General features: G+C 57.4%; 4 protein-coding genes across 7 annotated transcripts; 2 read left to right on the top strand and 2 right to left on the bottom strand.

The window, feature by feature from the left end:
- Positions 1 to 17: 17 nt before the first annotated feature.
- Positions 18 to 4,624, top strand: FDX2 (ferredoxin 2). Of its 4 annotated transcripts, XM_061422121.1 has the most exons (6): positions 87 to 382; positions 470 to 524; positions 736 to 778; positions 1,584 to 1,629; positions 3,918 to 4,005; positions 4,197 to 4,624. In XM_061422121.1, exons 1-6 carry the CDS (start codon positions 229 to 231, stop codon positions 4,351 to 4,353), a joined length of 543 nt encoding a protein of 180 aa, XP_061278105.1. In that variant the 5' UTR covers positions 87 to 228; the 3' UTR covers positions 4,354 to 4,624. The 4 variants fall into 4 exon arrangements, with proteins under 4 accessions (XP_061278103.1, XP_061278105.1, XP_061278104.1 ...); XM_061422119.1 differs by lacking the exon at positions 1,584 to 1,629 and having other exon boundaries at positions 18 to 382; XM_061422120.1 differs by lacking the exon at positions 1,584 to 1,629 and having other exon boundaries at positions 736 to 842.
- A 55-nt stretch (positions 4,625 to 4,679) lies between these two features.
- Positions 4,680 to 8,238, top strand: ZGLP1 (zinc finger GATA like protein 1). The gene is made up of 5 exons (XM_061424806.1): positions 4,680 to 5,260; positions 5,509 to 5,880; positions 7,062 to 7,366; positions 7,523 to 7,616; positions 7,782 to 8,238. The coding sequence occupies exons 1-5, from the start codon at positions 5,124 to 5,126 to the stop codon at positions 7,909 to 7,911; spliced, it is 1,038 nt and encodes a 345-aa protein (XP_061280790.1). The 5' UTR covers positions 4,680 to 5,123; the 3' UTR covers positions 7,912 to 8,238.
- A 3,676-nt stretch (positions 8,239 to 11,914) lies between these two features.
- On the bottom strand, positions 11,915 to 18,936 carry ICAM5 (intercellular adhesion molecule 5). The gene is made up of 11 exons (XM_061422096.1): positions 18,570 to 18,936; positions 17,358 to 17,627; positions 16,841 to 17,161; positions 16,331 to 16,618; positions 15,624 to 15,878; positions 15,246 to 15,494; positions 14,584 to 14,826; positions 14,224 to 14,502; positions 13,881 to 14,120; positions 13,230 to 13,496; positions 11,915 to 12,336 (listed from the first exon to the last, which is right to left on the bottom strand). Exons 1-11 carry the CDS (start codon positions 18,649 to 18,651, stop codon positions 12,062 to 12,064), a joined length of 2,769 nt encoding a protein of 922 aa, XP_061278080.1. The 5' UTR covers positions 18,652 to 18,936; the 3' UTR covers positions 11,915 to 12,061.
- Positions 18,937 to 19,087: 151 nt separating this feature from the next.
- ICAM4 (intercellular adhesion molecule 4 (Landsteiner-Wiener blood group)) lies at positions 19,088 to 21,459 on the bottom strand. Its single transcript, XM_061422101.1, has 3 exons — positions 20,980 to 21,459; positions 20,557 to 20,862; positions 19,088 to 20,417 (listed from the first exon to the last, which is right to left on the bottom strand). The coding sequence occupies exons 1-3, from the start codon at positions 21,353 to 21,355 to the stop codon at positions 20,299 to 20,301; spliced, it is 801 nt and encodes a 266-aa protein (XP_061278085.1). The 5' UTR covers positions 21,356 to 21,459; the 3' UTR covers positions 19,088 to 20,298.
- Positions 21,460 to 21,522: the final 63 nt, after the last annotated feature.

The raw sequence follows: 21,522 nt of genomic DNA, 5'->3' as shown, positions 1-21,522 counted from the left end.
GGCTGGTTCTTGGGACAATGTGCCTGGGTGGGATGTCGGGGATAGCTCTGCAGGTCTTGGTTCATCCGAGCCTGCGCACTGCGCTCCCAGTTTGGCAGCCTCCCCGGGACGCGCCTCCATGCCGTGCAGCGACGCCAAAAAAAAAAAAAGAAGGCGCTTCTATTCGGGTAATTACAGGGCCGTGGCTTCTAAACGCACCAAGGCGCATGCTTAGTCCCTGGTCACGTGATGCCTGTCATGGCCGCCTCCGTGGCCTGGGGAGGTGTGAATGCTGGGTTCCTGCTGCGGGCTGCCAGGGGTGCCTGGTGGAGCCGTCCTGGAGGCTTTTGGGGGTCCGGGGAGGCGGCGGCGCCAGCGATAGCCAGGAAATTCCGGGCGACAGGTACCTGGGGAGCCTCGGGCGGGCGTCGTTAACCCATCGTACTCCAGCTGTGCCCGGCACGGCAGCTCACCCAACCGTGTTTTCCAGGCTCGCGCCCGGCGGGGGAGGAAGAAGCCGGCGGCCCCGAGCGGCCCGGGGACGTGTGAGTGTGGGAGCCAAGTCCCCCGTTAATAATAGCACGGGGTTCCTCCGGTCCCCACGTTGCCGTACAGCCTCATCCCTGTGTCCCCCCTTCTGCATCACCCTATTTCCATGTCCCGTCAAACCCCAAACATGAGTTCCTAACCCTATATTCCACCTGGCCCCTGCTCCCATCATCCAATTGAGGCATCTGCACTCTCATCTGCCCCCAGGGTGAACGTGGTGTTCGTAGACCGGTCAGGCCAACGGATTCCGGTGAGCGGCAGAGTCGGGGACAATGTTCTCCACCTGGCCCAGCGCCATGGGTTGGATCTGGAAGGTGGGAGCCGGGCATAGGGAATTGGAGATATCTTTATTCATTCGTTTTAAAAAAACACAAGTCAGATAGGATTCTCCACTACCTAATCTCGCACGGCTTCCCACCCAACATGGTTAACTTCAGACTCCTCAACAGGATCTCATCCCCTGCTCTCTTAATCTTTATTCATTCAGCAGTTATTTATTGAGCATTTAGTAGAGGGTCCTAAAACTCCTGCCCGCCAGGAGCTTGTATTTTCTTCCTTTTTCCTCCCTCTCTTCTAGCCACACTGACTTGCTTGCTGTTCCTCAAATAGCCAAGTTCATGCCTGCCTCAGGGCCTTCGCATTTGGTGTTCCATCGAAAGTGCTTTCCCACCAGACCTTCTGGCTCCTCATCCTTCAGGTCTTGATGTAAATGTCATCTTCCTGACAGTCTTATCCCTCTCAGCCCAACTGCAGTCCCCATGCCCCAATAACTCTATTCATATCAGTGTGCTGTATTGTCTGCATAGCACTTCTCATTGTTTTGTTTCCTTCTTTGTCGTTTCTCCCCAAAATGAGATCAGAAACCGTGTTTGCCTTGTTCACACTTATCTGTTGCCTGTCATGGTATTTAGATGTAACAGGTATTAAATCAGTATTTGTTAAAGGAAAGATAATAATAGCAGACGTTACTTTAAGCCCCTTACCACATTTTGACTGATTGAATCTATTTCATGACAACATTATGCAATAGGAGAGAATGTTATCCTGTTTTATAGGTGAGGAAACTGAGCCCCAGGTTGAGCAGACCTGGTCCAAGGTCAAGTAAGTGGCAAAACTAGATTCAAACCCAGCCTATCTTAGCCACTAATCTGTGCTACTCTTCTGTGAATATTGAACACATACTGTGTGCCAGGTAGAAATGTAAAAAAGCAGATAAGGCCCTTGTCATTTCACACCAGTTTCAACCTAATAGGGACAATAATCCCATGCATAAACATGTAATTATATCATGAGCAACTGGGAGAGTGGTCTTTTAAAAAGTGTATAGTGTTGGGTGTATGTATGTATACATGGCATGAGTACATGCTCAGTTGTGTTGGGACTCTTTGCAACCCCATGGACTCCTCTGTCCATGGAACTTTGCAGGCAAGAATACTGGAGTGGGTTGCCATTTCCTACTCCAGAGGATTTTCCTGACCCAGGGATCAAACCCACGTCTCTTGCGTCTCCTGCATTGGCAGGCGGATTCTTTACCACTGCACCACCTGAGAAGCCCCGGTGTATATAATAAGGAGCTGATTTCATCATTAGACAGTGGCTGGGGGAGGGGGGAGAATTGGGGGCAGTCTGGCAGACCTACCTTAAGTTCTGTTCTGGAATCGGATTCTTTACCACTGCACCACCTGAGAAGCCCCAGTGTATATAATAAGGAGCTGATTTAATCATTAGCGGTTGGGGGAGGGGGGAGAATTGGGGGCAGTCCTGGCAGACCTACCTTAAGTTCTGTTCTGGAATCCATTGGCTGGCAGTTCATGACAAAGATTAGAACATGGGTTTTCAAGGCATGTGGCCTGTGTTCAGATTTTTCTGTTGCCAACTGTGTGACCCTGAGCAAGTTACTTACCATCTTTCAGCCTCCTCGTCTATAAAGTAGGATAATTTAGTTCCTATCTCACCGGGTTGCTGTGAGGATTAAGCAGATTTCATGTGTACGGTGTGTAATACCTGGCACGTGGTTGGTGTGCAGCGAGTAGTTGGAATGATTGTACTAGGTTATCTCTGTCTCATGTGGTGAGGATGTTAATGAGCTGGGAGAGAGGGCTGAGAAAGACACCTGGGGATGACTTGAGTTTCAAGGCCCAGACTGTTTCTTCTCCAGACAGGGAAGGTGGGCGACTTAGTCACTGCAGCCCACAGGGGAGGGTCTGCTGGATCAGAAAGCTGTCTTGTAGCTCCACCCTCATGGTCCGACCTGTCTGGAAGAGAAAGAATTCTGTCCTGTTTACTTAGAACAAGTATCTCTCGAGGCATCTACAACCTCCCAGGCTCAGTGCTGAATGCAGAGAGAAGAGGCAGGTTGACACAGCACAGGGAAACCGAGAAATGATGGTGGTAACTTCAGATTGTGATAAATGCTGTCCAGAAATTTTTAAAGGGATAACAAGAGTTGGGGGAAGGACAAGAAATAGGAGATGGGAACTTGGAGGACAACTGAGTAGTGCCCCAAGACAAAAAGGCCTAGCTATGGGAAGACTGGAGAGAAGAGCATTCCAGATCACAGGTATGCCAAGGGCAGAGGTCCTGTGCTAGGGGCTGAGCTTGGCATGGAGGAATTGATCGAGGGGGCTGGGGTGGCTGAAGGGGCTGAGTGCAGTGAGGTGGGAGAATCTCAAGGGCTGAGGTGACGAGTTTGGATTTTATTCTAGCTATGAAAACCGTTTGGAAGAGGACATTATCCGGAAGCCCAGCGCTCAGTCAGAAGCCTGGGAACGTGTCCGGGGCAAGCAGGAAACCCTTGACTCTGTACCATTCACCCCTTTATTTCCTGACCCCTTCTCCTGCTGCAGCACTAGATGCCGAGTGAGTCGGTCCCTCGGAGCATCAGGGCAGCCCAGCAAAGTGGCAGGGTCACAGCAAGCGTTCACAGGCTACAGGGAACCTGTCTGGCCTGTCTTCTCTCAGCTACACTGAAGTCCAGTCCATGCTCATTAATGGTGCCAGGTGCCCAGCCTGGTCATCAGCCTTCTGGAGAGTTTGGGGGAAACCCTGAAGTCCGTTTGCAAAACCTGTGTGCAGATCAGCAACAGTCAGCCAAGTCAGTGACAGGGTGGAGGATGCACAGAGTGGGCCTGCAGGCCTGGGAGGGAGAAATGAGAGTCACATGGTGAAACAGATTCACCGGATTCCTTCGTGGTCCAGTTGTTTTCATTGCCATAGACCTGGGTTTGATCGCTGATCAGGAACTAAGATCCCACAAGCCTGAGGGTGTGGCTCCCCACCCCACCCCCCAAAAAATAAGAAACAAAGGGATTTTTTTTTTAAGCCCTTCTCTGAATGGTGCTTGCCCAAGCACGGTCCCTCACCAACGGTCCCTCACTTGCCGCCCCCAGGGGCCTGCGAAGCGTCCTTGGCGTGCTCCACCTGCCACGTGTATGTGAGTGAGGACCACCTGGACCTTCTGCCGCCTCCTGATGAGAGGTGAGCAGGGTGGCCCCTCCCAGCCCTGAGCTGCAAGGCTTGGTTGCTGAGCCTCGGCATTCCGGGATCCGCCCAGGCCATAGCAGAGGGCAGCCCTGGCTTTTCTCTCCCCTCCAGCTGCTGGCGGGAGAGCTTCCCTTCTGGCCCCTACCCCTGGATCCGTTAACAATTGCTGCCGCCCTTTACTCCAGGGAGGACGACATGCTGGATATGGCCCCTCTCCTCCAAGAGAACTCCCGGCTGGGCTGCCAGATCGTGCTGACGCCTGAGCTGGAAGGGGCCGAATTCACCCTGCCCAAGATCACCAGGAACTTCTATGTGGATGGCCACGTCCCCAAGCCCCACTGACATGGGCAACTGGACGGTCCAAGACACTGACGGCCCCAGGGCCAGGACTAGAAGAACATAGCCAAGATGCCAGCCCAGCCCAGAGCGCGGACAGATCGGAGAGAGATGGCGGAAGCACCCAGAAAGTCAAAACCCTGGCTTCAGAGAGATCCCATGTCCCAGCTCTGGTGGGGCCCGGCCCCTAATGGGGCTGCCTCAACCAAGCTCATGAGAATGGGGGTGTGGATAGGGGTGGAATCTAATTGGAGCGATAATAAAACTGTTTAACAGATATCTGGCATCTTGAGCGTCCTTGGGGTTGGTGGGGGTGGGGTGCAGGCTCTGGGGTCTACAGCTGCATCTGCCAGACCTCCCCAGCTTTCCCCTACCACGGCGGTGATGGGCCAGCGGGAAACTGAGGCAGAGAGGTCTGTAGGCGAGGTTCCGCGAGCCAGAGGATCAGCATGGCAAGGCCCCGCCCCGCCGTCGCGGAGGGATTTGGAGGGCCCCAGGCCGCCCTCGGCCACAAGGGGTAATCACATAGTCTGAGCAGAGTCGGAAGGGAGAGAGGGACCCAGGCGGGCCTGAGGGTGGAGCCTTGGAAGCCCGTGCCCAACATCACCCGCTAGAGGCGCCCAATCCTACTGGCTCCGCCCCCCGCCCCCCCCCAGGTGGAGCCCCTTGCACCCTCGGCCAGAAGCGGGCCCCCCCACGCAGGTGGGGCTCATCAAGTGGGCCCGGCGTGGGCGGGGCCAGGCGAGATTTGGGAAGGGGGGCTGGGCTAGGAAGCAATGGAGGCCGAGCCAGTCCCGGACTTCGCCATGCTGCGAGAGCTGCTAGCGCCGCCCTGCCTGAACCCCGAGCCGCCCCCGGAACCCCCGATCCGGCAGGCACCAAGGACCCCAGGATGCCTCAGACCCAGTGGCAGGTGCGTACACGAGCAGCCCTTCCCCCCACCTGGCCCAGTGGTCAATGGGTCATGATCTCTGGTTCCTAGGGTTACTCAGGGGTCAAAATGTTAGTTACTGGTACTCGCAAGGACGAGATCCTGATCCCCAGGGATATTGGGGGGGTCATATGGGGGTCAGAGACTGTGCAGTTCTTGCTCCGTGTCTTTGGGACCCTCGTAGTTGCCGCCCACGGAAGGGGGTTGACCACACCGGCCATTGTCCCCAGGTCCTTCTGGCCTGCACGCCAAGACTCGGTCACCGCCCTGCGCTTCCTCCAAGAGACAGCAGAAGAGCTGGCCCAGACCCCCTGGGACACCCAGGCTCTGGGGCCCTACTGGGAGCCGAAGGCCCTGGAGACCCTGGGACCTCTACCTCAGGCCAAGGATGACAAGAACATGCTGACCCTAGTCAGCCAGCAGAGCCCCAACCTGGGGTCCCCACGGGCTCCCCCTACTTCTCCAGCCCAACCACAGAGAAGGCCCCGGAAGCAGTCAAACCCCCAGCGGGGTGCCGAAAAAGTGGACCCTCTTTTTGAGGGGGTGACCCTGAAGTTTCAGATAAAGCCGGATTCCAGCCTACAGATTATACCCAGTTACAGGTAGGAGCTGGCCTGGGCAAGGGCACCCTTTCTGCAAGTAATAACAATATCAGTGGGCCTTCCCTAGTGGCTCAGTGGTAAAGAATCCACCTGCCAATGTAGGAGATGCGGGTTTGATCCCTGGGTGGGGAAGATCCTCTGGAGAAGGAAATAGCAACCTGCTCCAGTATTCTTTTGCCTGGGAAATTCCATGGATAGAGGAGCCTGGCAGGCTATATAGTCCATGGGGTCAAGAAGAGTCGGAGAGACGACTCAGCAACTAAACAATAATAATAGAGCTGGGGGGTAGGGAGGTGCTCCCAGGCATTTGGTTATGGACTACCACCCCAGCCCTGCATTACAAATGGCCTCATCTCTGTAACTGCCTTTCTCCTTTTTTTATTTCTTTATATTTTTAAAAAACTTTTTTTTGCCTGTGGGATCTTTGTTCCCTGAGCAGGGGTGGAACACTCACCCCCCTGCATTGGGTGTGCAGAGTTTTAACCACTGGCCTGCCAGGGAAGTCCAAACAGCCTCATCTCTGAGTGAGACTTCAGGCTGATGCCTATTCCTGTCCTTTCTGCTATGAGCCAGTCAAATCCAGGCCTGAGCCAGAGTCTTCTCCTAGTGAAATGGCTTCACCATACCTGGGGGCTGCTGCTTCTGTTAGTTTTTCCTGCAATGATAATAGCTACCATTTGTCAGACGTGACACCAGCCATAGAGGTAACAGCACTTGGTGTGTATGGACTCACTGAGGCCTTGTGAAGCCCACTTTACAGGTGCAGAAACTGAGGCACAGAGGATGAAATCCCTTGTCACACAGCAAGGACATGGGAGAATTGAGTTTTCAACCTGGCAAAGCTGGCCATAGGCTTACTGTCTCCTCAGATGATTATGATTACTCATGAAGGGCAAGGCCAGGCCTTTCAGGCATCAGATGCCCCCTTGGTCAGGGGAGGGGGGAGCAGTGCTAGATGCCTTGATAGTAAATCTTCATTTGGGGGAATTCCCTGGCAGTCCTGTGGCTAAGACTCCGCGCTTTCATTGCTGAAGGCGTGGGTTCTATCCTGGTTAGGGAACTAAGATCCCACAAGCCGCATTGTAAAACTAAATAAATAAATACCATTTAAAAATCTTAATTTGGGGGCTGTCTGGGGCAGGATCCAGACCCTCTGTGCTAATGCCCTGTTTACTCCCCAGCCTGGCCTGCAGCAGCCGCTCTCCAGGGCCTCCCACTCCAGGCCCTGCCAGAGGCCCAGAGGCCAACCCGGGAGGCAGCGAGGCCCTGGGTGAGTCCTGGAGACTTAAGAGCCATAAATACTGGGGAAAGGTGCAGGGGGCAGCATTTTCTTTTCTTCCTTATCTTTCTCCCCATCCTGCTTCCCTATTTAGACCCATCCAGGAGGAATCGCAGCATCCCCCATCCACTCAAGCTGAGTCACCCTCACCCCCGGCTTCCTCCTCTGCTGAGCTTTGCCATCTGTCTCCCTTCCTGGCTTTCCCTCTGTCTTAGATCTGGGGCTGGCTGGGAGTTGGGTGGGGGGGAGCCTTCATAGAGAGCCCCGTCCCACCCACATATACACAAAAGGCCCATCCCACACAGGTCTCCTGAGCTCAGGCTTCTGGCCTCTGACCCCACCCTTTGACCTCTGCCCTTTCAGCACCCCGCCGCTGTGCTTCCTGTAGGACCGAGAGGACCCCTTTATGGAGAGATGCTGAGGATGGTACCCCTCTCTGCAACGCTTGTGGCATCAGGTCCTCAAAATGGAGAGGGGTTGGGGGTGGGGTCCTCACTTGAGTCCATGCTTAGCCAGCATGGGGTATTGGGAAAACACCCACCTCTGGGAACGTGCCTCCCTCGTGGCGGTTTCTGGGCTCCCCCTGCCTGCTGAATGTCGGTTTCTTGCACCCCCATCCCAGGTACAAGAAATATGGCACCCGGTGCTCTAGCTGCTGGCTGGTGCCCAGGAAAAATGTGCAGCCCAAGAAGCTATGTGGCAGATGTGGGGTGTCCCTGGGCCCCCACCCAGCCTCAGCTCAGGAAGGGTAAGCCCTTCCTCACCCAGCCAAGCCTGTCCTGCCTCAGTTTCTTCAGGGGGAAAATGGGCTGAATTCCTCCTAGGGGGAAGAGCCTGAGTCTTGAGGGGTCCAGCCTACCTCCTCTCCACCCCCTCCCCATCCAGAGACCTCAGATGGAAGACCCAGGCCTCAAGGCCCCAGAGCTCCTGGTTGGGGGGGTCACTAGCCCCTTCTTTGGCTCCTGCTTCAATCAGGCTTGGCTGAGCACCCCGCTCAGGAAGTGCTGTCAGCAATGACACTCATATTGTTAATAGAAGTGACAATAAAGAATAGATCTGTTCAGAAGGGGCACTGTAACTTTGGGATCCCACCTTGCGCGCCCTCACCTGCCTCTCCCCTGGCCCAGGAATGTGGGGAGGGGTTTTTTCACCAGGTTTTCCGAGGCACACACACAGTCATCTAAACAGCTACCAGCCTTCTGCCCCACAAGACAATTAGTCACCTTTGTTACAACATCCCATAGAGGGCAACTGCCAGCACATGCAGAGGCAGCACATTCAGAAAGACAGACACAAGGACTTCCCTGGCAGTCCAGTGGTTAAAACGCCATGCTCCCCATGCAGGAGACAAGGGTTCAGTCCCTGGCCAGGGAACTAAGATCCTGCATGCTATGCAGTGCAACCAAAACTTAAAAAAAAAAATTTTTTTTTTAAAGACCCAAGACAGACACACAGGCTGGCAGGTACATGAAAACACAGAGGAGATACATCAGCAGACACACGCGTGCTGTCGCTCATCAGACACAGACCACACACAGGACAGAATGACACACATGAGGCACATATGTTGATAGACACAGGACACACACGCGCAGTACAGACACACACGAAAGACACATCGACGGCACATAGACACAATGGGCCCTTCATCTTGCAGCCCCACCGCGGCCTGCAGAGTATCCCCTTCCCCCCTCCTTCCACACACCTGTGTTCCCCTTCCCCCTTTCATGTTCTCTGACCTCACCAAAGGGTGTCCCCAGCCTGAAGCCAAAAGCCACATGGGAGAGCTCTGCCCCTGTCACTAGGATATACAGGACACCACTGCTCGGAAGGAGGGGCAGAGGGAGGGGTGGAGGGCGGAGAGTGTCAAGGATGGGCAGGATGGTCCCTGCTGTGGGGGTGTGAGTGAGGCCCGCTTGGCCTCAGAGGGAAGATAAGCCCCTGAGACCCCCTTTGTCTCTCCTGACTGAGCCTGTGGAGAAGGCCTAGGGCCAGAAGGCTCAGCCCTCAGATCCCTGACTCACCCCATCCTGCCTTCCCTGGGCTCAGCATAACCTCCCGCACCTCTCCTGTAGCTGCTACCTTATCCTTTGTGGGGTGAGGGGGGAGGGTGCTCTGCTCGGACACCACATGTTCAGAGAAGCCTTCCTTGAGCATCCAGCCTAAAATGGACACCCCTCCCACCCCACATTAGGCTCTAGTTCAGCTTCTTAGAACGCATCTCCCTCTTAGAACCTGTGGAGATTCTAAGAGGTTCAGAAGCTTCACCTCAGGACTTCCCTGGCAGTCCAGTGGTTAGGACTCTGTGCTTCCACTACAGGCGGTGCAGGTTGAATCCCTGGTTGGGGAACAAAGATCCCACAAGCCACGTGGTGTGGCCAAAAATAATTAAAAGTTTTAATTAAATGTGTCACTTCTGTACTGGTCCAGGGTTGTTTCGTTCACATTCATCTCCCCTACTGGACCATGACTTCAGAGATCCAAGCTCACCACCTCTGTGTTCTTGACCATGAGTTCCCCACCCCACCACCAGTGCCCAGCATGGAGAAGCTCTTGAGGGATAGATACAGCACACAAGGGTCTCAGATTATGTGTCTCCAAACCCCTGGCTGTTTGTATCCACCAAGTCATATCCACTAAGTCAGTGTTTATGGAGCAAGTATTGTGTGCCAGGCCCCCATGGGGCACTCAGTTGGGAATAGAACAAGGATCCCTGCTCTAGCAAAGCCAATATTCTAGAATAATAGTAAGCAAATATTCAGTGAGGACTAATAGAATGTCAAGTAGTGATCATGCTACAGAGAAAAATAAAGTGGAACTTCCTGGTGGTCCAGTGATTAAGACTCTGCGCTTCCAGTGCAGGGGGCCTGAGTTTGATCCTTAATCAGGAAACTAGATCCCACATGCTGCAACTAAGATCTGGCACAGCCAAATTAAAAAACAGAATTAGAAAAAGAGGGCTTCCCTGGTGGCTCAGGAGTAAAGGATTCACCTGCCAGTGAAGGAGAAACAGGTTCAATCCCTGATCTGGGAAGATCCCACATGTTGCAGAGTAATTTAGCCCACAGGCCACAACTACTGAGCCTGTGCTCTAGAGTCCAGGAGCCCGCAGCGACGGAAGCCGGCCCTGTGCTCGGCAACAAGAAGGTGCGTTCGTGCTAAGTCGCTTGAATCGTGTCCGACTCTTTGTGACCCCATGGACTGTATAGCCCGACAGGCTCCTCTGTCCATGGGATTCTCCAGGTAAAGAATATTGAAGTGGGTTGCCACGCCCTCCTTGAGGGGATCTACTGGACCCAGGGATCGAACCCGTGTCTCCTGTGGCTCCTGCATTGCAGGCAGATTTTTTACCACTGAGTCACAAGGGAAGACCCCCCCGCAATAAGGTCACACACGACAACGAAGAGTAGCCATGCTCACCGCAACTAGAGAAAGCCAGTGCAGAGCAACAAAGACCCAGCCCAGCCAGAAAGGAAGAAAGAAAGAATAAGAAAGTAAAGTACATAAGGAGGTGAGGAGTTGGGGATGACACCATGTTCGCAGGGAAGGCCTCTCTGAGGAGGTGACCTCTGTGTAGAGACCTGATGGTAAGGAACCAGCTACGGGGGGTGAGGACACCTGAGGCCGAGGCGATGGCACGAGCAAAAGCCCTGTGGCAGGGAGGACTCTGTGGGACTCCGGAAACCTTGAGGACTCGCGTGAGGGCAGAGAGATAAATAAAGGGGCGGGGGTACAGCAGGGATTGCACTTCACTTGGGCCTTGTCGCCTTCTGTACCTGGCACCCAGCACTGGCTTGGCCTCTGGTGCCCCTGTTTCCTGCTCTCACCTTTTCTCCTGAAATGTTGAGGTGGAGGGGCCAGCCTGTGGAGCTGGAGCTGTCCAGGCCTGCTTCCTTCTGGCAGCTCTGTGTTCCTGCTTTTGAGGGAGGAGGAAACAGGGCAGTGGAGGCACAGCTGCTCTCTCCTTCTGCTGCAGAGGGTGAGGGGGATGGCTGGTGGTGTGCTGTGGGGGATGGGGCATGCAGCTGGTACCCTCTGTGTCTCTTCTGAATCACGATGGCCAAGTCGATGAAAGGCACGCTGGGGGACATCCCAGTGGTCCAGTGCCTAAGACTCCGCCTTCCAATGCAGAGGACGTGGGTTTGATCCCTGGTCGGGGAACTAAGATCCCACCTGCTGCGGGTGCAGCCAATAAGTAAAAAATACTGAAAGACAGGTTAGGGGTAAACTCCACTGTGGATGGCACAGGATGAAGGAGGCCTTGAGGGTGGGGCAGGGGTGGACTCTGTAATAGGAGGGACATCCCAGAGGCTGACACTCACAGACCCAGCTTTGTTTACCCATCCCTGCAGGGCCTGGGGGCCTGGCAGTGCCTAGACCCCTGGGAAGGGCCTCCACCCATCCAAGGAAGGCAGGCTCAGCTCTGCTCGGAACCGGGCCTGGGGGAAAGCTCATGTAGCTCCCACCCCCAAACACCAGCCGGATTAGAAGGCAGCGCTGGGCGGAAGAGATAAGTGGCCGAAAGGGAGGAAGGAGCAAGATCCCCACCCTGGCCCAAGGGTCTAGGGAGGGCAGGAAAGGGCGCCTGGAGAGCAAACTTCAGGTCTAGTCATGAAAAGGTGGCTTGGACCGTGCCTGACATGTAGTAGGTCCTCAAAAGCCAAAAGGTTTTTTTGAATCAGTAACCGGCAGGGCTGGGATTCGAACCCTGGATTGCTGAATCCCCATCGCAGGATGAAGCAGATGGAGCCGGAGTCCTTTAAAAAAATTTTATTGGGGGAGGGGGTAGAAAATGCGGGGTGACGCCCCTAGAATTGAATACATAAATAAATAGAACAATAAATCAGCCCCCTTGTGAGTCTGGGCGGGGCGTCCCCGGCCCGCGGGGAGAGGGGTGCGGGCTCAAGCTGACGGCAGCTGGATGGCGAAGACCTCGCCCCCTGCCGGCACCTCCGAGGTGCCCGCGGCCTCTGATCCACCTTCAGCTCCTGCGTCCCTGCCGGCGCCTGCACCCGCGCCGTTCAGACACACGGCCTCGCCTGAGCTCTCGGCCTCCTGCACGTTATACTCGCCCTTCTTGCAGGCGGTGGACTGCACGTAGAAGGCCAGGCCGGCCCCCGCGGCCAGGAGTGCTGCGCCCCCCGCCGCGCCGCCTACAGCGACCCAGAGCCACGGACCTGCGGGGTGGAGACGCTCAAAGAGGATGACGAGCTCCGGCTCGGTCCACACGCCCAGCCCGGGCCACTTCTGTCCCCTCCCCACAGAAATGAAGTCAGTCCTCATGCGCCTGGCAGGGAGCATCAGGGAACTCAGCCTTGGAGGAGAAGAGTGACCCCAGTAAAGGGCACCCCCAACTCGGGTGAAGCCCTTGACCCATTTTACACACCACCCCATCACAGGGAGGATAAAAGCCCCTAACCCCAGGGATACCAAGTCAACCAACTCTGCTGCTGCTAAGTCACCTCAGTCGTGTCCGACTCTCACCCTCAAAACGATGGGGAGGGTGATTTGGTCATTCCTACTCCCCAGAAAGACCCCAGCCCCTAGGGATTTCCCCAGCGGTAGAGACTCCGCGTTTCAACTGCAGGGGGCGCAGTTTCCATCCCTGGTCAGAGAACTATGTGTCACATGGCAAAAAAAAGTTGAAAAAAAAAAAAAAGAACCCAACCCCGCCTAGAGATACACGAAATGAGAGTGGGAATCTTGGGGCCTCACCCCAATCCTCTTCTTTTGGTCCCTCTTTAACCCCCTTCTCCACAGAGACACAGTGGAGGCTGAATTGTATCAAGTCTTCACTGCTCAAAAGTTAATATAAATTCCCTCCTCATAACAGTCACATCCTCCAAGGTTCCCTTACTTTGACTCCAGTCAGCTCCCTGTCCCTCCACTTGCCATCTCGAACCCGCCATCAAAGCCCCACCCATCAGGGCGCCCCTAATTTCTACCCTGGTTCACATCAGTCTCATCTGTGGAGATTGAGAGGGAGGCAGGGGTGGGATCAATAATACCAAGGCGCAGGTCACAGCCGCCTTCAGATCCCTCACCCCGCCTCCTCCCCATTGCCACTTACCAGCCACTCGCACTGTGATGCGCCGCGTGTGGCGCCCATGCGCATTGGTGGCTGCGCACTCGTACTCGCCGCCGTGGCTGCCCATGGCGCCAGCCACGCTCAGCGTGCTATTATTGCTCGACAGGCCAATGTTGAGCGCCCCCGGGGGCGCGCGCCAGCTGATCTGGGCTGGGGGCCAAGCCTCGGCTCGACAGGTCAACGTGAAGTTCCCACCTGGCCGCACGCCTCCTGGAGGTGAAGCAGCCAGCTCGGCCACCACTGGGCGGTCTACAGGGGACAGGATGTGGAAGGGGGCCAGCTGCTGACCAAGCGCCCCTTTTTGAGACCGCCCCTCCTGAAATGAACAGGCAAGGATTCTGCCTTCCATCAGCGTCCCCTCCCCCTACCACTGGCCTGTTGGGATTAAACTGAGCCCTGCTTCACTGAGTGGAAGGAGGTGGGGACCCAGGCCAGTGCCTTTCAGACCCAGAAACTGAGGGGAGCCGGCTTTTGTTCCCTAGAGTTTTCCTTTACCCTCATGTTAAGGCCCGGATTCCTTGTTCCTGGGAACGGGACTAGGAGAGGTGCCCTTGAACAACCCTGGGCAATCCCACCTCTTCTATTCACTGTCCTGGAGACCGAGTGCCATGTATCTGGTGCTGCCCTACTCACATTCCACGCCCACGGTGATGATCCGGGCGTCCGTGCCGTGTGCGTTGGTGGCCAAGCAGCGGTAAGTGCCCGCATCCTCTCGGGACACCCGCAGCCGCTGCGGCCGGGGCGCGCCTTCCCGGGAGCAGCTCACTTGCGGGGAGGGGCGACCCCGGGCGGAGCAGGCCAGCGCAGCAGCCTCCGCGCCTTCCAGCCAAGACTGGTGACTTGGGCAGGTAGATTCATCCATTTGCGGTGGCGCTGCAAAACAGCCACGGGGTTGTGGGGGGATGGGGGGAGTGGGTCAGGGAGAGGCCGAGACCCAGAGCGCCCCCTACCCTCCGCCCGCCTGGGCCTCGCTCACACTCCGCGCTCACGGTGACCATCTTGACCATGGAACCGTGCCGGTTGGTGGCATTGCAGATGTAGGTACCCGGTGCCAGATCACTAGGGATGCGGGGGGCTCTGGAACCTGGGTCTGGGGGTGCCAGTGGCAGCAGCACCCCCTCACTGGTGCCTCCGGAGCCAACACACTCCACACTTGGCTGTGGCTTTCCAGCCACCTCACAGGAAAAAAGTCGCCCAGATCCTTCTACCCATGTCCAGTTGCTGGGGCAGCTCACCTCCTCAAACCTGGGGCCATCTGGGAAGCAGTGCAACTGGAAGTCAGTTATTCAAGGTTATTCTGACATGCCCCATCTTGAACCGTGTTGTCCCCACTCACATTCCACTGTCACAGCCACATTTTTAGCTGCCGACCCTCGAGCATTAGTGGCTTCGCAGCGGTAGGTGCCTGCGTGCTCCCGGGCCACACGCATTAGGCCCTCGATGACCTCGGCTCCCCCAAAGCGCACACAGCTCACGTTGGGTGGTGGGACCCCAAGAGCCACACAGCTCAGGGAGACCTCTGTTCCTTCCAGCCAGGTAATGCGTTCAGGGCAGCCCACACTGTCCAGCGCTGGTGCATCTAGAGAGGGGAGTATTGTTGAGTCTGGGGTTTAGTGGACAGTCTAGAGTTCCTGGACCCTTTTCTCCCATCCTAGGCAGACAGGCTACACTCTGCACAGGGACTGGCCACCGAAGCAAAGGAGTTTGGCACTGATCACTGTTTGACCCTCCCCAGTCTTTGACCTAAAAATTGTTAGCTGGTTTGGAGCACCCACCTTTCCAAGACTCAGCTCAAACGCCACGCCCCAGGCCCCTGTGCACACTCCCACCTCCTCCTCTCCGTCCTTCTCTTAAGATCTTCCCATAATCCCGCTCACCACCTTCTCAAAATCCTGCTCAAAAGCACACCTTAGACCCTGTTTCCACACTCCTGTGTAGTCAGGCCACCCCTAGGACCTGAGAACCAGACAGAGGTGTGCCCCATGTACCCCAACTCACACTCCACCGTCAAGGTCACATCCTTGACCGCCTGGCCTTGGTCGTTGGTCGCAGTGCAGCGGTAAGTGCCAGCGAGCGCACGAGTGACCGGACCCAGCAAGCCCAGGGCCAGCACCGCCGCGCCGTCGGGCCGCGCGCAGTGCACCGAGGGCTGTGGGTTTCCGCGGGCGTCGCAGCGCAGTGTCTGCTCTGGTCCCTCTGGCCACGTCCAGCTCCTGGGACAGTCCGAATCGTCCAGCCGGGGAGCGTCTGAGGGCAGGGGCATATATATACAGGAGCCTAGACGTGAGAAAAGCCTCCACTTCCACGATACGGCCAGAGATCGGGTAGGCCCTTGAGATGACGAGGAGGGAGGCGAGAGGTTAAAGGCCAACTCACATAAGACGCGCAGCTCTACGCTCTCGTTCTTACTCAGGGTCTCCCCGTCAACTTCGAGGGTGGCGTCGCAGAAGAAGCCACGCCTGTCGTCGTACTCCGTGGCGTTTAGCTGGAGCTGGGCGGGCTGTCCCGGGGCCGCGGCTGGAATTCCGTCTAGTGTGACTAGGGCTTGGGTCTCCGCTGCGCAGGTTACTGTCACGATCGTCCCCTCGGGGGCGTTGGGCTCGCTCAGAGTAAGGTGGGGCTCCGGGAAACCTGGGGCGGGGGGCATTGGCCGGGAGACCACTGACCGCGCCCCTCCCACCTCTCAAGGCTGCAGCTCAGTAAGCCGAAACTTACCCCTGCAGCCGAACAGTGCGTACAGTGCAGGTTCAGAAACGCCCATCTTTCCAAGACTCAGCTCAAATTCCACGCCCCAGACCCCTGTGGGGACGCCCACCCCACAGGTGGGCTGTTAAGACTTCTCTTCCTTCTTGCCCCGCCCTCTTGAGGAGATCAGGCCACAGATCTAGGTATCCTCGTCGGGTCTGCGATCTTGCAGTTGGGGCAGCATAGACTCCACCTCTCTAGCTACTAACTAGTAGGTAGTAGCTGCCCCGCCTCTTCGGGACTCTCGGGCCACGCCTATTGGGGGGTACCACGGCCCCACCCACTATTGGCCCCGCCTTCGCCTTCCTCTGGCTCCACCCCCAAGGTCCCACTCTTACTGTAGACAGTCACGTTCTCCCGGGTCTCTCGGCTCTCGCCCCCCAGGGTCACGTTGCAGACCAGTTGCCTGGCTCCCTCCTGCTCTGCGCTAGCTGTGGCTGTGGTAGTGGCCATGAGAGCGTCCCCTTCGAGAGTGACATCGGGACTCAGCCTCTGGTCCCCCAGCGCCAGGTAGACACCAGCCTCCGAGACTGGAAACAGCCCATCAATGACGCAGCTCACGGGTCCTTCTGAACCCACTTCCAAGAGCCGGGGGGCAGTGAGGCGAGGGGGTTCCGGAGGCAGGGCTGGTGGTAGAAAAACAGAGTTTGAACTTTTGTACCGAACGCTCAATATGCTGTAAGCGTTTCACATGTACTATAATATGGAATTATCCTCAAGGCAGAGAGGAAAATAACTTTCAGCTGGTGAGTGTTGGAGCAAGAATCAGAATTCTGATTCCTCTGCCTTCAAAATTCTTAAACACCAGCCCGACCCCTCTTGGGCCCCTTCTCCTCCTAGCTACTCACTGAAGGTTCGGAGCTCTCTGGGGGCTGAGCTGTTTTCAAACAGCCCCAGGCCATGAGGCCGAAGGTCCAGCTCAGCACGGCAAGAGAAATTAGCCCCATGGTCCTCCCTGCGCGCCAGGACCGTGGCTGTGAGCACGGCGCCCCGCGCTCGGGGTGACTCCCCGGCGAAGCTGCGGCGGATCAGCTCCTGGGTTCCCCGCAACAGGGTCAATGTGAGACTCCCACGAGGTCCAGCACCGGGGACCCTACAGCTCAGGGTGAAGTTCTCGCCCACTGGCTGCCAAGCTGGCAGCGGCACCAGCTCCACACGATCTGGCCGTTCTGCAAGGAGGAGGAACTACGGCTGTTGGAAATGCCTGGCTCAGAAGGACTTGGCTTCGAACTCCGGGGACCAAGAAGGGGAGGGGGTGCGGATTCAGAGAGTGGGGTCTGAAGAAGAGGACCCCTTGACCCAGGGAGCGGGACCTGGAAGGGAGGGAAAGTAGTGGAGTTAAGACCGTGGCAGCTGAGAACTCACGAAAAGTGCGAATGAGCCCACGCGCCTGCAGTGTGCGCCGCGCGCAGCGGAAGAAGCAGACGGGCTGAGTCTCCGGCTCGCGAATGTCCACCAGCTGCCGCGCCAGCCAGCGCAGACCCTTCTGGGTCCCATTCCGGCGCAGCGAGGTCTCCAGGCCACCGCGCTCGGGCCGTGGGCAGTTGGTGCTGCAGTTCAACCACAGTGATCCCCCGCGTTCCACGAGCGCCACTCGGGGCTGCAGGTCCGCCCAGAAAGGTTCCTGCGTGACGGCTGCTCGGAGAAACGCAAGGTTAGCCTGGGAGCCACCTCCCTGGGATCTACGTGCCCCTCTGCCCGAGTCAGGGATTCCCAGGGAAGGAGCAGAGGCCACAGCCGGGAGCCAAATCCTGCCGAGGTCTCGGGTTTACAAGCGCGCTCCCGCGACCCAAACCTCGAGGGTGTCTCTGGTACATGGTAGCGAAGAGTCCTGCTCTCCAAGCTGCCAGCAGAGTGATGGGGAAGCATACGGGGAGGGGAGAGATGAGAGGAAAGATGGGGTCTCCAATGCACACAGCAATGCTGGGAGGAGGGGACCCCGGGGGTAGGAAGGGAAACCACCTGGTTCTCACTGTTCTCGCCAAGAGAGGGGGAGACTGGTTGAAGTGGAGGAGGTGTCGAAAGAGAGATGAGACTGAGTCAAGCAAGGGTAAAGGAGGATTCCAAACCCCGGTGAAGAGGTGAAGAGTACGGAAAGAGGTCTGGGGCTGGGCTCAAGAAAAGAACCGCGGGAACAACCGACAGCCGATGGACTCGGTTGCCAGGGCTCCGAGCGGAGCGGAAACAGCGCCTTTGAGTCACGGCAGTAGGTGAGATCGGGTCTTCGTTGATTTCGAGTAAGGAAGACGCCGTAGGGACTATGGTGCATAGTAGAACCTAAGGAGGTACCCCGGGAGGGGTCAAGGGAGACGTGGGGTCTCCAGAGCTCGAGGATGGATGCAAAAGAGCAACCAGGATCTCGAAGAAGGTAGGGTAGAGACCTGGGCGATCGAGAAGTCAGGAAGCTGGGTTTTCAGTGTGTGTTGTGGGGAAGAGGGTTAAAGAAGGCCCCTGGGCTCAAGGTGGGAGCAGAAGCGTGGGAGCGAGGCGAGGGCGGAGAGGGGAGGAGCTTGTGGCCGCTTCTCGGGTTCAGGAACTCCGCCCCCACCCTGTCCACCCTCAGCCAGACCGGCTTACCTGAGAGGCTGAGGAGCCCCAGGCCCAGGGCAGCCCAGAGGCCGAGCAGCGCCCGGTGCAGCCCTGGCGAGGGCCCTGGCATCGCCGCCGCGGGGGAAGCGCAGGAGGTGAGGGGACCGCGAGCGCTGAGCTGGGCTAGAGGACGGCGGTGCGCGGCGGGTGGGGTGTGGAGGAGGCTGAGTTGCGCTCGGGGATTGGTTTAACGTTGGTAACTTGGTTTCCAAGGAGGGGGCGGCAGCAGAGGCGGCGGTAGGGGGCGGGAAGGCGAGCTTGCACCAGGCTACCGGCCTTGGTGAAGGCGTGCTGGCAGGTGCTAGCGACCCCCGGGGTCTACATGGAGGCCGGCCCCATCGCCCGGAGCCTTCTGGGGGCGGCTGCACGCTCCCGCGTCATCCCCGGCGGCGACGCGAAGGTTGTGGGGGATGCAGGGTTGTCCTTCGCAAACCCCCACCCACCACTTGCTTAGATTCCATAATAAGCTGGACTCCGAACTCCATCTCCATATTTAATCCCTCCCACCAGAGCCCCTGAAAGCGGGGATTGAGTTGGGGGCTAGGAGAGATCTGAGAAGCGGAAGCTGGGGGTGGAAAGGTTCTAGGAGATTTCGAGATGGCTCGCTCACTGATCCTTTCCCTTTTAACCCCAGGGAGCTAAGAGTTACAGCCACGCCTCTAGTCTTTCTCTGGCTCCGCCCCCGCACGCGACAGAAGGGGCGGGGATGAAAGTGACAGCGAGTTGGGAACACGTGTGCGTGCTCGCTGCGTTCTCGGGCGTCTAAATTAGGGTCGGCTCGGCTCTGGGTCTTGTATTTACCCAGCGTGCAGCAGGCACGTGTCTGCGCGGCGTGTGTGAGCTGAAGCCGCCGAAGAGCGTCCCCATCCGCTTTCTGCGCGGCGGGCGGGGCCCTGGACCACACGGGCCTTGCCAGGCATCCGCTGCAGGTCTGGATTCTGTGTCCACCCGAGGCCAAGAGGCCAACTGTGATACTTTTGACCCTGTCTCTGGGCCCCAGATTTGGACGCTCTCCATGTGCCCACCTGGCCGGGTGACTATCAGGATGTTTCCAGGCTGTGAGTCTGTGACACACACCCGCCCCCTCCCACACACACACCATATGGTTGCACCTTCTCAGTCACCACCCGGGTATCTTTTCTGCAGATCCAAGTCCCTCAAAATATACATATGACCCCGCCCACCTGTGCCCTCCCTCTTAGAGCTAATGGTGAACTCTGGGGATTACTTCTCGCCCCGCCCCTGCCCTCCAGTAAAGAGCAAGGTCTAAAGGGGGCGGGGTAGGAAACTTAACATCCAATCAGAGCTGCTGTGTGGCAGCGCTGGAGCCAATCAGAAGAAGCCACACCAGGAAGCAGCCTTCTCAGATCTTGAAGCCCCCTAGGGCCCATGTTTTGCCCTTCTGCTCCTCACTGATAATGACCAGGAGAGAGGTTCTTACTACACAAGCTGGCAATGCAGGGGGATTGGGGCTCCCGTATGGGAGACTAGAGTGAGGAAACCTCAAGGGCCCTCAGGGAGACAAGGCAACTTGGAGAAAAATGAAAGAGGCTAGGCCAAAAAAGAAGACCACTTCAGTCATAGGAGATGCCCTAATGGGGGAACTTTATGCCCAGGGGCAGAGCTGGCTGAGAAAGTCTGTATTGATCCAGGCAAGGTTCCACCAGTTGTCCCAGATTGCTTTTTCCTCCAGTTCAGCCTGCATGGACCAATGCCTCTATGCCGGAGGCTGCATCGATAGGTACTTTCGCAGACAGAGGGCCCCCACGACAAGAAAGATCCCCACACAGGCTGCGATGGAGGTAGAGGCCAAGGCTATGGACGCAGGACTCCAAGCTGGGAATAGGAGGGGAGAATTCGAAACAGAGCGCTTGGAGGTGTGAGGACCCCCATGGACATGCTCTAGCTTGGCCCTTGCCCCCTTTTGGGGTCATAACACCTCCCCACTCCTCCCAGGATTATAAGGGTGCCTCACCGGGGACTGGCAGCGTCACGGGTACCGAGCTACTGAGGACCACCAGGCCGTCGAGATTGAGGCGGGCGTGGCAGGTAACGGGCTGCCCAAAGTCACCGGGCCGGGAGGGTAACAGGTAAGTCAGCGTCACGTTGGCCAGATCCAGGCCGGTGAAGCGCTCCAGGCTCTCGGAGTAGATGACTCGGCCACCGCGCCTCAGAGTCACCACGAAGAAGCCCACGGGGAAGACGTGTGTCACGTGGCAGCGCAGAGTGTAGTCACTGCCCATTAAGACCGGAGGCTCCAGGATCACGCTGCTTGGCTGTTCTAAAGCAAGAGGGGGCCGCTGGGCAAGGTCCGAGGGCTCCTCCTAGCGCGACTGTCAACTACCCCCACTCCGTCCTGCTCCCCTCACCCCAGACCGGCTTGAGCCCTGTCCCTCACTGTAGGCTGTAATCCTGGCCGTGGTCCCCCGCGTTTCTCCCGCGCAGGTGACGAAGCAGTGCACATCGGAATTCCAGGCCCTCACATCCAGCAGCTGGTAGGATACCCAGCGGGGCCCACTGAGCGTCTCACCCCGCTGCAGCTCGGTGCGGAGGCTGGAACCCTCCGGGAGGGGGCAGCTGCTGCTGCAGTTGAGCCACACTGAGCCCCCCAGCGGCACTGCCTTGAAGTCGGGGCTTAGGCGCACCCAGAACTGTGGGTGAGAGCTGCCCCCCGGGCTTTGCGTCCGCGCACCCCGACGCCTCCGCGCGCTCCCGCCTCGTGGGTAGGAGGGCGACAGCAAAAGCAGAAGCAAGACGAGGAGCACAGACCCCATGGCAAAAAGCCCGGACTGAAGGGCTGGGCGCCAGGGAGTCACAGCTGGCTCTGGAGATAAGGAGGCTCGTAGCACCGCCTCCTCGGCCCCACCCGGTGGGGAAAGCGGGGTGAGAGACAGAGACTGAGGGGCCCAGGAGCCTTGCAGGATACACCCCACCCCTACAG

Source organism: Bos javanicus, chromosome 7 (genome assembly GCF_032452875.1).
Source record: "Bos javanicus breed banteng chromosome 7, ARS-OSU_banteng_1.0, whole genome shotgun sequence".
Classification (NCBI taxonomy): Eukaryota; Metazoa; Chordata; class Mammalia; order Artiodactyla; family Bovidae; genus Bos; species Bos javanicus.
The sequence above is the reverse complement of the archived record's forward strand: the minus strand, read 5'-3'. Positions and strand labels throughout refer to the sequence as shown.

Excerpts from the sequence above, each read along its gene's own strand:
- FDX2 (XM_061422119.1), top strand. The coding sequence starts at position 18 with ATGTGCCTGGGTGGGATGTCGGGGATAGCTCTGCAGGTCTTGGTTCAT. Across the intron at positions 525-735 it reads CCCGAGCGGCCCGGGGACGT|GGTGAACGTGGTGTTCGTAG; the intron begins GTGAGTGTGGGA and ends ATCTGCCCCCAG. Across the intron at positions 4,006-4,196 it reads CTGCCGCCTCCTGATGAGAG|GGAGGACGACATGCTGGATA; the intron begins GTGAGCAGGGTG and ends CCTTTACTCCAG.
- ZGLP1 (XM_061424806.1), top strand. The coding sequence starts at position 5,124 with ATGGAGGCCGAGCCAGTCCCGGACTTCGCCATGCTGCGAGAGCTGCTA. Across the intron at positions 5,881-7,061 it reads CAGATTATACCCAGTTACAG|CCTGGCCTGCAGCAGCCGCT; the intron begins GTAGGAGCTGGC and ends TTTACTCCCCAG. Across the intron at positions 7,367-7,522 it reads TCCCTTCCTGGCTTTCCCTC|CACCCCGCCGCTGTGCTTCC; the intron begins TGTCTTAGATCT and ends CTGCCCTTTCAG.
- ICAM5 (XM_061422096.1), bottom strand. The coding sequence starts at position 18,651 with ATGCCAGGGCCCTCGCCAGGGCTGCACCGGGCGCTGCTCGGCCTCTGG. Across the intron at positions 17,628-18,569 it reads GGGGCTCCTCAGCCTCTCAG|CCGTCACGCAGGAACCTTTC; the intron begins GTAAGCCGGTCT and ends TTCTCCGAGCAG. Across the intron at positions 12,337-13,229 it reads CATCACAGTGCGAGTGGCTG|GTCCGTGGCTCTGGGTCGCT; the intron begins GTAAGTGGCAAT and ends TCCACCCCGCAG.
- ICAM4 (XM_061422101.1), bottom strand. The coding sequence starts at position 21,355 with ATGGGGTCTGTGCTCCTCGTCTTGCTTCTGCTTTTGCTGTCGCCCTCC. Across the intron at positions 20,863-20,979 it reads GGCCAGGATTACAGCCTACA|AACAGCCAAGCAGCGTGATC; the intron begins GTGAGGGACAGG and ends CTCTTGCTTTAG. Across the intron at positions 20,418-20,556 it reads CGTGACGCTGCCAGTCCCCG|CTTGGAGTCCTGCGTCCATA; the intron begins GTGAGGCACCCT and ends TCCTATTCCCAG.